The 14,047-nt window shown below is 42.7% G+C and overlaps 1 protein-coding gene across 1 annotated transcript in view; it reads right to left on the reverse strand.

Moving 5' to 3' along the window:
• The window catches only part of LOC148686206 (uncharacterized), a 31,886-nt gene extending 22,253 nt beyond the window's left edge, over positions 1-9,633 (reverse strand). The window contains exons 1-2 of the mRNA XM_088665823.1: positions 9,378-9,633; positions 2,537-2,641 (exon numbers count right to left, since the gene is read on the reverse strand). Of these exons, the coding sequence (XP_088521949.1) occupies positions 2,537-2,641; positions 9,378-9,381 (109 nt within the window). The 5' untranslated portion in view covers positions 9,382-9,633. The remainder of the gene's footprint in view (positions 1-2,536; positions 2,642-9,377) is intronic.
• Between the last annotated feature and the right edge of the window lie 4,414 nt (positions 9,634-14,047).

Genomic DNA, 14,047 nt, shown 5'->3' on the forward strand with positions numbered 1-14,047 from the left:
CAAAATGTGTATTGAGATTATGGGTAATGCTTTGTGCCTCCCGGCCTGGAATTTTGCACACAGCTCAGCTTCTTATATCACGCTGAGGTCAACGTGCAGGACTGTGTGCAGGGTTGCAGTCTTGGAGAAGAGTGATAATGAGAAACAGCAAGATAGACCTTAGAGGGTAGGGCAAGCCTTGTTCTTAGCAATACAATACTCCGGTTTTGAAGGGTGGAAAAAAAGAATAGAAAGTCACTGAAGCACTGTTGACTATGGGATGGGCGATAATTCCCCAATGTGCGTTACTTTGCATTAGTCAGCTTTGAAATCAATTTGCCCATTCCACTAGCATTGTTTACTTCTGAAAACCAGTCAGTCCTCTGTAGGCCAAAACAACTTATCAGAGCTGTGTCGGATATGCAAATCCTGCTTCACTGCTTGCTGCTTTGTCTAGATCATGAATATACACATAAACTGATTCGTGGGAGATAACTTCATAGATTTTTTTTTCTTATTTACTGGTTGTGAAACTTTTAAAAATTAATAATTTCACATAATACTTTACATGGTTTTTTTTTAAAAAAAATATAAATCTGGAATGTTGAAGGCATTTACAGCATACCTTCCAACATTTTTTCAGATGGAAATAGGGACATTTATGATATAGCTGACTTGCTTGAGTTCACTGAGCAATTTGCGCTTTTTTGCAGATACCTGCTTCCTGCTTGTGTAGTGGATGCAGCGGGAGGCGAAGAAGGTTGGTAGCTTTCCAGGGCAGGAGTTCACCTCTAGACTGACCCTGCACTGCAGCACGCCTTATTGAAGCAATGGCCACAAGGCTTGAGAAATGCACAGAACTTGTGCAGCTTGGGAACTGCCTAGGCTGGTGGCGGGAGAATGAGAGCGCTACTTTCTTCCAGGAGTTTAAAAGTTAATGGTACTGAATATCCAAAGGAGAAGGAAGCCCAAATGAGGCAGTAAAGGCGGGGAATGGAAAAATACTGGACAATAAAACTTTATGAAGTTCCTATTATGTTTCCCTGCTAGAACTGGAAAAATCAAGAAGACTTCCAATCAAGTTGCTAAATTTCCTGAAAGATCTAAGTAAAGCTCCACTGCCCATCTACCACATACAGCCGCAAACGAAAAGCATTTTGTCCAACCAAAATTCTAAAATACTCAGGTGAAGGTGTGCTGTGACAGCTGGGCAAGCCCCTTCTCCTTCACCTGAAGAAAGCAGCAAGAGGAGGGGCTTGTCTGGCTTTGGGCAATGGGCGTGAGGGCTCTGACAGTGCCCCAGAGTCCACCCATCTTCTTTCCAAAGCCTAGAAATTGCTCACTAGGCTTTGGGAAGGAGCTCTCATGCTTCCTTCCCAATGCCGCTGCCGCAGTCCCCGTCCACTGGCAGGGAGAATCGGGCACCCCAGGATGAAGGCAGGCACAGTGGGAGCCATCGTGGCCAAATAAGGACAGTTGAGAGGTATGTTATAGGCAAGGTATAAAAATGTTTGGTATCCTTATTTCATGGTATGATGAGATTTAATGTAAGCTTGAATCAGACGTTTGGCAGCAGACCCAGACTGGATACCTTGAGTTGCCAACCGAATAGAATCAAAGCATTGGAAGGCACCACAAGGGTCATCTAGTCCAACCTCCTCAACAACTTGTTCCACATTCAATTTAAAACCATACTGGACCCTGCTTAGCTTTGCAAATGTGCTTGCAGTTTGCTTGGTGTGCTGAATCTGTTCCTCACTCACAGTTTACCACTGCAAATCTGGGGGTTCCAGATGGCCTGTTTACTGAGCATTCATCCTGATTTGCTTGCACAGAGATTAAATGGCAGAATTAGGATTGGGGCCTTGGGTTTGCGGTTTGTGCCATATATTGGGAGTTAAGAAAAAAAATGCATGACCAAACAAAACATGGTATTAACTTTCATCAATGTATAGAAAAAGAAGGAAAGGAGGAGAGAGAAGGCCGTAGGTATTGTGATTAACAAATTAAAGCAATCCGAAATACCAAATTTCTGGCATTAAAAAAATAAAGCAAGAAACTACAGAAATGAAAACACTATTCATCATACTAAACCTTCTAAGCCCCGCAAGGCTAAGGGCCATGGATGGTTGTTTTTTTTCAGCAGAGGCCTATGCACAACAACAGAATTCTTCTACAATTGTGTCCTGCAAATCAGTGTATTATCATATTTAAAGGTTTTAGAATTGGAACACCCTGCAGGATCTATTATGAATGCAGTTGATATTTTCATATAAAATAACCTATCCTCATTAGTATGCAACACCTCGTTTTCAGATAGGTATTCAAGCGACATGGTCTGCAACCAAATTCATAAAAATAGAGGATGCTGTCCTAATAATAAATGTGCTGTGCATTGCAGGAACATTTGTATAGCTTCTGTGCGTGGGTGACGGGGGCGGCAGGGGCATGTACAAAGCAAATTTGAATCTAAAATAATGCATCTGAAGAAATTAGTTCTATTTCTGTCCCAAACATTTGTCTTAACTCTTCACCCACGTACCACCTGAGCACCTACCTGGCAAGCAGTTACAGTAAAATTCGCCAATCAAATTATGGCAACTGGCTCCATTTTTGCAGGGCTTGAAGGGACATTCATCAATGTCCATTGAACAGTTTTTGTCTGACAGAAAAGAAAATGAAACGTTAAAACTATAAATCATGTAGGGTTTGGGATAGCAAAAAGGCTACTTCATAATCCAAGTGACAACTACATAATTTAACTTTTCCTGTTTGGGAACATTGTATTTTATGTCTGCTTGACAGCTTTAAAGGAAAGAGGGTTGTGGTTTTTTATATATATATAGATCACAGATAGCAGTTAAATAAATTAGATCTTTATAGGCAGGATTATACGAAGCAAATAAGAAAGTATTTACTTATATATATTTTTATGAATATTATAACATCCCATTAGCTGCAATATAATTATAGCTGGCAGAGTGTCTCTACAGACTTAAACACATTGGGAGGACTATAGGCAAGCAATGAATGACTCCCCAGTGAAGACCAAGTAACAGCCTGATCTTATGGGCATATCAAAATGGCGGACACTGGGCCACTATCTGCATCAAGTATTAAGTGGTATCTTGCCTTGCTCAGCAGCAACTCAATAGCAAACCTGAAGTACTAAAATAATATTACATACAAAACACAGGTACAACCATTCTTACAGCCTCCATAGCCAGTTTACGGCTTGCCATTAATTCCAGCAATTTTCATTAACAACTCCACCCTACCCTCCAGAATGCATGAGTGAAGCCACATTAAAGCCATAAGATTTCAAATTATATTGCAGAGATAGGCAACAGTAACCACACTGGCCTGGTTTGCACATCACAGTGAGCCAAACTATGGCCAAGCGAGTACGACACTTTGCTTCTCCCAAGTCCATTTGGCACAAGACAGCATGGCAAGGTAAGGTGTGGCTTACTATGTCATCCAGACCTGGAATTGGGGTTAAGGTCTTTCCATAGGACAAAGTTTACAGAAACAGTGAGTTTGGGAGGTGGAGAGGGGGAATGTTTTGTTTTGATGGTCAGGTCTAGGTTTTCACAGTCAGTACTTTCCTCAGGGCATTCCAATCACAGTAGTTTGTGGGAGGGATGTTGAAGGAAAGCAGGGAATTTAGAAGAATGCTGGGTTACCAGCACCCTTACCAATTACAAACAGTTAAAAGCGAAAACTTAATTCAAGTTGTTTTCAGTCTGCTGGGTTTTCTTTCTCCTCCCACCCAAGCTCACATTGGTTTGCAAACTTTGAAGAGAGCTTAGTATGGGGTCATTCCCCCCACCCCTCACCCCACTCATTTCAGCTGTGGGTTGTCTCATGTACAATATACTTGCCCCTTTTTATTCCAATCACTTTCTGTTTTCCAATAAACAAATTCCTATTTTAGTTATTTAGTCATCCTGTTTGTTTTCTCTTATTTTTCTTTAGCTCTGTGCAAACTTCTCTTGAGTTCACCCTCCTGCTGCTTTTGCTGTATGTGTGTTTCAGTTATTATTCAATTCGATGTTTGCTTCCCCACCCCCTCCTCTGGGTTTTAGTCTGCTTGTTCAAAGCATTATCATATTCTTTTAGATTTTAGGGTAGCTGTGATTAATTACCTCCTCTATGGCTGGTACTTTCTTCCCTACTCTAGTAAGCCTGCTTGCCCCTTAGGTTATGTAGCTGCCAGTAGTGCTACTCATTGTCTACCTACTATTACCTACTTACTCAGGGGCACCTCCCTCATGTTACTAGTTTTCAGACTGACTGCCAGCAAATTATTAAAGGAGATTAAGAGGTTCTTTATTTTACCCACCCCAAAATATTGCCCTTGTGGGCAGGGCCATCTTTAGGTTTGATGAGGCCCTAAGCTACTGAAGGTAATGGGGCCCTTTATATGTCCAGCTGTCCTTTGTCAACAACAAATTGTCACTGTTTTTTTGTTGCATATATGCTATATGGTAATTTATGGACCTAATACGTATCTAAAGCCATTTGCACATAACAAAATATGTATTTTATCAAAGTAATTGTTGAACTGAAATACAACTGGAAATGTGCATCCAGGCTTTTTTCCTTTAATTTTTTTTGGGGGGCCACCAAGAAAGTGGGGCCCTAAGCTATAGCTTGTTTAGCTTATACGTAAATCTGGCACTGCTTGTGGGAGAATCACTGTACCTATCATTCTGAAAGCTGGCAGCCTTCATCCCTTCAGAATGGACCACCATGCCTGTAAATTGCATCTAGTTCTGGCATAAAATACTGTTTTTTATTGTTTTTAAAACAAGAAACTTAATGGTATAAAATTATTAGACAAACCTGCTTGAAATGTGGTCAGCTATGGATCTAGCAACTATTTGCAAGTCACTAGCAGTCAATCTTAATTTTAATCTGTAAAATGGGAGTAACAGACCAACTATACAGGTCTTTAAAAAACAGTGGCTAAATCACACAATTATGGTGTCTTAAATGCTTTAGTCTTATATGTATATTCAAAAGACCTGAATGCCTAATCACTATTATTCCCATTTTACAGAGTGAGTAAATAGAGGGAATTGAAACTGAATGTGATTAACTTGTGAATATAGACTTCATAGATCCTTCCAGAGTAGGAATGAGTCCAAATGAGTCTATTTTAATGACTTTTAATCCTGCATTTTAATCAAAAAACCAGAATACTTGGCTGGGTTTTTGTTGTTCTTCAGTTGAGAACAAAATTTGTGATTGTAGTGGTGGTTGTTATTATTACCTTTCTGTATCTCAATCATGATCAGAAAAGACATTAAAGAAATTCTTAATGCATTAAATTATAACTATGTCTCAAGTGGAAACATTGTTTTCATTTTCTTGTTTCCAAAATAAAGGACATGAAACTGAAATGTGAAAATAAGAAAGCTTGGTAGCATTCCCTAAACACCAACCACCAAAAGGAAGAACAAGTCTCATTTCATCTCATTTTATTCTTAGTTGATGAATGAACACATTTTCTCCAGATGATTTCAACTCTTAAGCTTTGGTTCTAATTAAAGAAATCATGCTAATTATTTGCAGATGAGAAACTTTCAGCAAATTATGCCTCTGATTTCATGTAAACAAGGCACTTTGGTTAATTTCTAACAGGGAGAGAAAATTGTGTTGTTGAACCATAATTGATTTTCCCTTTAATTTTATGCAACTCACTGGTAGCTCAACTCCTTTATAGAGAAATTAACTGTTTAGTTTAGTATATGACGCCTCTCGAAGGTCCTTGAAACACAGGGCCTCATGGAAGCTCTCATTTGTGCATTTTTAATAGATTCTTCCTTCAGATTTCCAGGATATTGTGAAGATGCTTTTTTGGACTTCTACATTACTTCTCTGTCCTAGTTTCTCACACGCCCCTTCTGGTTGGCAAGGAAACACCTTTCAATCTTATGATTTCACATTTGGCCAGAATTTTATTGATGAATTGCATTATTAAATACTTTCAGCCCAGGTGGTGTATTCTCTGGTGAACATTTCAGGATTCACATGCTAGGGGGGAAATGGCGAAAACTGGGCAGAACAATGGTTGTGACTGTGACCACAGTAGGCAACATTCCAGTCACGCAAAAAGCTAGAAGATTCTACAGTTTCCCCATCTAGATAAGCATCATAGCCTAAGGACTCCTTAAAGGTAAAGATAAAGGGGTTAGGTCCAGTCTGACTTTTAGGTCCAGTCTGACTGTTAGGTCCAGTTGTGGACAACACTGGGGTTGCGGCCCTCATCTCGCTTTACTGACCGAGGGAGCCGACATACAGCTTCCGGGTCATGTGGCCTGCATGACTAAGCCACTTCTGGTGAACCAGAGCAGTGCACGGAAACACCGTTTACCTTCCCTCCGGAGCGGTACCTATTTATCTACTTGCACTTTGACGTGCTTTCGAACTGCTAGGTGGGCAGGAACTAGGACCAGACAACGGGAGCTCACCCCGTTGCGGGGATTCAAACCACTGACCTTCTGATCAGCAAGCCCTAGGCTCTGTGGTTTAAACCACAGTGCCACCTACGTCCCTGGGATTAGGTGTTCTTAATACCCGAAAACATACTAGGCCAAGTATGCTAACTTAATCTGTTTTACGAAGCACCCACTGTCTTGGGATACAGTTTCTTGACACAAGGTAAGGTAAAGGGACCCCTGACCATTAGGTCCAGTCGTGACAGACTCTGGGGTTGTGTTGCTCATCTCACGTTATTGGCTTCCGGGACTGAGCAACGGGAGCTCACCCCTTTGCGGGGATTTGAACCGCCAACCTTCCGATCGGCAAGCCCTGGGGCTCTGTGGTTTTAGACCACAGTGCCACCTGCGTCCCTTTTGGACATTTTGATGTGATGAGGGGTGTGACCTTGGAAGAATGGGTATGGCTGGAAGAAAGTCCTGGGGGCTGGATAGAGAGGACTCCATCTGGGCTTAGGATCTGACATTCCCCGTCTGCGAAGGATTTCAAGGGGGCAAATAAAGAAAGTGTGCAGTACTTTCAATACGCATTTTAGAGCTTGAATCCCGACAAGACAGAAGTACTGTTTGTGGGGGACAGGAGGTGGGCAGGTGTGGAGGACTCCCTGGTCCTGAATGGGGTAACTGTGCCCCTGAAGGACCAGGTGCGCAGCCTGGGAGTCATTTTGGACTCACAGCTGTCCATGGAGGCGCAGGTCAATTCTGTGTCCAGGGCAGCTGTTTATCAGCTCCATCTGGTACGCGGGCTGAGACCCTACCTGCCCGCAGACTGTCTCGCCAGAGTGGTGCATGCTCTAGTTATCTCTCGCTTGGACTACTGCAATGCGCTCTATGTGGGGTTACCTTTGAAGGTGACCCGGAAACTACAGCTAACCCAGAATGTGGCAGCTAGACCGCCGAGACCACATAACACCGGTCCTGAAAGACCTACATTGGCTCCCAGTACATTTCCGAGCACAATTCAAAGTGTTGGTGCTGACCTTTAAAGCCCTAAATGGCCTCGGTCCAGTAAACCTGAAGGAGCGTCTCCTTCCCCATCGTTCTGCCCGGACACTGAGGTCCAGTGCCGAGGGCCTTCTGGCGGTTCCCTCGCTACGAGAAGCTAAGTTACAGGGAACCAGGCAGAGGGCCTTCTCGGTAGTGGCACCCACCCTGTGGAATGCCCTCCCACCAGAGGTCAAAGAAAACAACAATTACCAGACCTTTAGAAGGCATCTTAAGGCAGCCCTGTTTAGGGAAGCTTTTAATGTTTGATGGATTTCTGTATTTTAATGTTTTGTTGGAAGCCGCCCAGAGTGGCTGGGGGAACCCGGCCAGATGGGCGGGGTATAAATAATAAATTATTATTATTATTATAAAGCAAAAGGCACATGAGGCTCACCCTTTGACCCCAGGTAGTTATCTATAAAATATGACTACTGTACAGCGGTGGATGGGTTGTTATGATGGCAGTGCTCAGCTTACCTCCCAACAGGATGGAGAGGGGTGAGGTGGGAGAGAGGTTGGTGTGGGGCGTTCACACCACTAGTAGCACCAGATTGACCTCTGCTGGTGTAGTTGCACCACATCAAACCCCACCCCCACCCCGATTCACCTCCTTCCCAGTAAACAGCAGCAATTCAGCTCTCAGAAAGTCAGGTGAGCATCAGCACCCACCAATGCTATCCACTTGTTACTTGAATAATGTACACTTCTGGCATAGTTCTGCATCTCTGTCTCCCACCTCAAAGAGAACATAGCTTAAACATGGTGATGGTAGAGGTGCTAGGGGTGAGGGTAGGCTTTAAAGAAGAGCTAGACAGTGCCTCCTTTGAAATAGAGGCTCAATTATGAGCATAACAATAGCCCTGTGGGATCAGGGTCCATCTAGTCCAGCAGAGTCTTCTTTCCCACAGTAGCTAAACTACAAGGAGGGTGGTTACTGTAAAAGCCTTCTGTGTTCTTTTGTTGTGAAACAGAATCACGGACACAGCTGCAAAAACTACCTGGTAACTTGCTTAACTTGCCTATATTCTAAAGTATTACATATTTTTTACACATCTTTAGGTGTCAGGCAAAAACTTGTTTTTTAAATGGCCTTTGGCTTTTAACTATGGCATTTTATGAGGGTGCGGTGTTTAACTGTAGTTTTTTTGTTTGCTTTTTTGTAAATAGAATTGGCTTTCAGATATTTTATGGCTGGTTTTAATGTATGTATGTGTCTGTCTTGCTTAAAATATTGCAAGTTGCTGTGAGTTTCCGTGGCAAAAATGAGACAACAGCAGCAGCAATTCCTAATCAGCTGATGTATACAGTATGTATGTATCCTTGAAAAAAAACAGAAAACTCTTCTTAGAAACAGTTATCAACACATTTTTTGCATCCCAATCCTGAGTGGGGCATGGAAGCTAATAATTATATTCAAAGTTCTTTGGAGCAGGAGGTAAAAATGAGGTGCCAGTAGGACTATCTTGATAAAAGTGTCATGGGTGCCAGCAAAAAACAGTTGACATGGGCAGTACAAATAAGAGGTGGTGGTACTGCTTTTTACCCACTGCTTTTTAATGTGTGGAGTGTCCATTACTTGTCTGAGTGAAGTGTGTACTTGAACTAGTTTTTTTTCCCCCCCTACCAGGTGGGTTGGTGATGAAAAAATCATGAGTATGTTTTAACACCCCTGTTAATTAACTCGGAAACTTTAACATCAGCATTTCCAACTTTCATCTTATGATCAGAGGATTAAGGAATATAATTGACGGGAGTTATTGCAATGTGTTACTTATTCTGTTTTTATTAGCAGTGTGGCAGTGTATAAAATGTCATTATGGGCACTTATTTACTTTTAATTTTGCAAGATATAATGGAGTCTTTAAATATTTATTGTTTCATTTAAAGCCTTGGGTTACACCTTACCCATGAAGCCTGGAGGACAAACACAAGCGTAGTCTGCAACCAGGTCTAAGCACGTCGAATTGTTTTTACAGAAGCCGTAGGAGCAGTCATCAAAGTTGATTTCACAGTTCAGGCCTTCAAATCCTTGGTTGAGGAGAAAAGAGAGAGGGGGGCAGTATATTCTTTATCTACACCTTTGTCTCCTTTCTCAGTCCTCTCTTTTGTAAACAATAAATCAATCGTTATCAAATTACTCTGTAAAACAGAAATAATTCTCTTTTTTATGGCTCAGAGTGAACGCTTCTAAAAGCTGCCTTGCTCCTCATCTGTCATTAGTAAATTATCCCCCTTTGTCCTTAAAGAAGGATCACATTTAAAGGAACAAGGGCAGCAAGCATCAAGCTGAGTCCGAGCACCACAACTTGTAAATACTTAGGAAGTGATTTGCGTGTTTAGACCTTTAAACCTCCCCCTTTAAATGAACTCAAATTTTGGTTTGGTTTTTGGCAGAATTTAGGCCACGACTTTATTGATTACATCAGGTGAGTGGTTGCATAGCCTCTGGTTCGACTAGCTCCCTGCACCATTGCAGGTAGCGCTGACCCAGGCCACCAGCATAGGTCAGCCTAGGATGAACACCCAAAATGGCAGAAAGCCGGGGACATGCTATGTCCACCACCCAGATGTCCCCCTGGACTCAGGCACAGGCACAACCCCTCATAGAGTTGACCAAACCATTGAGTCCCTGGATTCCTTTAATGGAATACCCCTCACATATGGGTGGTCGAGAGCACTCCCCCATCCCTATCACCTGAACGCAACCTTACAAGTTGTGACAATTTGCTATGCGGCAGGCGAAACCCAAATGGCACCAGCCAATCAGCCAAGTGCATAGCAAGGTCAAGTGCGCAAGCCCTAAAAGTAGGGAGAGGTGGGCAGGTGTTCCAATGCACTGACCAAAAGAGGAAGCTCTGAGTCACGTGTATGGGCATATATAGGTCCCTTGATCGGGTTGGCTAGTGTCCCATTGGCCTGATTCAACCTGATTCAAGGGACCTACCAATAGGGTGTTGTGGCTATCCAACCGTACCCACCCACAACACAGGTTGCACCGCAACACGTGCCCTATTTGAAGGAGGACACAATTTACGCAAATGGGTTTTCATGAACATGACACCAGGCTAGCCCTGTGTGTGAAACAATCACCCTTATGGTTATCATTTCTATAGCATATTCTTGCTTAGGTTTTTCATTTTCACAACAACTCGGCGACCTAGTTCGCTAAAGCGCCTACTGTACAAAAAATAGAAGCTTAGAGTCTTGGGACATGCTCATGACATGAAGTGTTGCTTTAGTTTAAGAAAGACCTCAATAACCATTAGCTTCTATTTAAGCCCTTCTGTTCCAGTGTGACAGGGAGAGAAATACAGGTCCTGCCCTAAAGAGGCATAGTAATGACTTAACAGCATGTCTCAGGGTTGTGAGGATAAAAGAAAGAAAACCAGGCTCACTTCTTTTAATTGATTCAACACAAAATAGATGGTCACGGGAAGGTAGCACATGAACGAATCAGTCTATTGGGTCTGGGGGCTAGCCCTGGGCTGCCACCCTGTGCCTACTTGTTGAATTAAATAGTGTTCACTCCTAGGTAAGTGGGTCTAATCTATTAGCTGCCATTATATCATCTCCTAAAACAGAGGAGTTATCCTGGAGTCTCCCAAAGCATAACAAAAGTAAATTAAAATCAAAGCACAATGAATACACATTTTAATACCTTATTAAATGTATACCGGTACTTCAAGTTATTGTTTTCCCAGGAATATACAGACACTAAGAAGTAGCAAACCAATGTAAAAGCACACACTTCTCTTCTTGCCTTCTCTCTCTCTCTCTCTCTCTCTCTCTCTCTCTCTCTCTCTCTCTCCTCTCCCTCTCCCTCTCCCTCTCCCTCTCCCTCTCCCTCTCTCCCTCCCTCCCTCCCTCCCTCTCTCTCAAAAATAAGCTTAAAAGCTTGCTACTTCTTCAAAGCTGGCTAGCTTTATTTATTTATTTTAGTAACATCTTTATTGAAAGTTCAAAAAGTACATAACTGTATGTGCACCAAACATGGTGAGATGCAAACAAAAAGGAGAAAAAGAGAAAGAGAAACAAAACCCATGCAGAAGGGAAAACAAAGGGGGGGGGAGAGACACCCAAAACTGTATATTTTCCAAGGTTGTTATTGTCCTTCACCAGATCTTAACCTATTACAGTATTTTTAAGAATGGCTGGCTAGCTTGTTTCTTCCACAGAGTGTTCTGGGAAGGAAATTTCTCTCTGCAGATTCCAAAAGAATGTATGGTTCTGAGTGGCTTCTGAACACCCTCACAAAAAGAATGCATGGTTCAGATTGGCTTAAGGCGGGCTGATTGACAGGTTGCATGACACACCCACACAGTTTCTTGTAGAGCAAAGAAGGGAGGGGAGGGGAAAGGACAATAGAATCCACTGCCCTATCAAAGCCATTTCTGTGGGAAAGAGTTGCTGCAGACAGTGGTGAGGCCCACTGGTAGGGATTATTTTGATTGGCTAAGCCAGAGGAGACGGGCAGAGGCATCTACAAATCCTTTCGGTCGGTGGAAATGTATTAATAATGAATGTGGAAAATATTGTACAATGACGGTGCTAGATGCACCTCTGAGGGGCAGGGAGTCCTGCAATTTAGGGGCCACCACAAGAAAAGCCCAACCCCCAGGCAACCATTCCTCACACTTTTGAATGGTGGCAGAACTACCAAGAGAGCCTGTATAAGTCTGCAGCCTAATCTGCCAACGAAGTTTCACGCTTTGGTTTTCTTATTTCTCTACGGCTTGCTTTCAGCTGAATGCTCGCCTTGCACCCGTGTTGCAGACAATCGTCACTCCCAGGTGTATAGGGTTTTTTTTTCCTTGCTCTGGGAGCTGACAAAGAATTCTCCACTTTGGTATGTGACATTTTATGCTCTTGTAAATCTATTCTAATGCATGGTCACGCTACAAAATGACTATCATTAAGTGCTGTCACAGGCCATGGCTGCGGGAAGACCATGACTAATGCCAAGCTATCAGCACCCACAGTGCAAGGCATATTCTCATAATTTCTCAAAATGACCGTGGAACCAATTTCGACTGATCCCTAAGTCATAAAACTTTACAATTACCCTGAGTTCATTAATAATGTATACAGTAACAGATCTCATTCACATACAGACTTTAATCAGACCCATGTCTGTGTTCCTGATAACAACCAATCCACAAGAATCATCGCCGTGAATACCAAGTTTTATTTCCCCCAGAGTCCAGTGATGGAAGAGAGCAACCCACTTGCATTATCCTGTCTGAACTTCATCCTCAGATCACGCGCTTCCATTTTTGGACACAAATCGAAAGAAAGTCTGGTGAAATTATCAGATATCATTTCATATGACAATAAGTGGAAATCGTATTCTGCAATGCAACATCCTGAGTTTTTTCTTTAAAATTTAAAATCCTGCATATGTGCCTCATGAATGCCTCCCCCACAGTGACACAGCATTCACACATAGAAAGAACCTTATAGGGCAGAGTGGAGTCCAGTCTCCTTCCTTTTGGTGCACCTGGAGGCAGAGTGAGCTCAGCACCCACACACTTGGATTGAGCAGGTGGTGGAGGACTGGATGAGGATGTGCCCATTCCCATCCATAAGCACTGCTCTCAGTCACTACCTGGGAGGGGATCTCCATATGCCTCAATGGAGCCTCTTTCCATTCCATTTCCTGGTCTTTGAGAAGGGGCAGGGTGGGTGGATATGTGCTCTTGGCTAAAGAAGAATAATTGGCCACGCCCTTGAGGAAGGGCACTAGACTCCACCATGCCCTATCGGGTTATTTCTGTTGGGTTTCTATTCTTCTCACTGTACTGTCATAAGGTAATCACAAGACTGTGTTGACACATTCCAGCAAAAAGACTGTTGGAATCATGGGCGTGGATATGATGCTGTATTCTGTTTCTGTTTGTTGTTGTTTTTCTTCTTTGGACTTCTCTCAGTGAGAGGAGACATGCTTTCCTTTGTTCTGCCTTTTACGTAGTAATAAAAGTAGCTTAGTAACACAAACCTCCGCCTCATTCTGTTGTGTTTACTCTGCAAGATTTATGGATATGTGCCCGGTGTCTCCAAGGCACAGGTCATCAATCCTCCCCCACGCCGAGATCCCGACAATTTCTATGTGTGGGTGCTGTGCCAATGTAGGGAAGAGGTTCATGCCCCACACATTTTAAAATGATAGTGTGAAATGTCCTGGGATGTTGCATATGGTCAAGGATTGGCATTGTATGATGGAGATAGAGCAGGACAGATGGAGAGTAAAATGAGGCTGCGGTGGGTCTGGATAAATTGTTTACCTTCGAAGGTAAGGAGGGGGGAAGTGGTTTGACAGCTTCTTCATTGTTCCAATAAAATAAGATATTTAATCTTCCTTCACCACCCCAAGCCTCACATTGCAGTAACACTGCAGTTTCCAAAAATGAAACTGTGCCCTTAACTCTCAGCCCCAGTGATAAGACATGCTCATGCTTGATTAAAACAGGCATTAATTGACTAAAGGCATAGTGATAAATCAACTACATAATAAAAAAATTCCTTCCAGTAGCACCTTAGAGACCAACTAAGTTTGTTATTGGTATAAGCTATTACAT

This window comes from Zootoca vivipara, chromosome 3 (assembly GCF_965207765.1).
Source record: "Zootoca vivipara chromosome 3, rZooViv2.hap1.1, whole genome shotgun sequence".
In the NCBI taxonomy this organism is placed as follows: domain Eukaryota; kingdom Metazoa; phylum Chordata; class Lepidosauria; order Squamata; family Lacertidae; genus Zootoca; species Zootoca vivipara.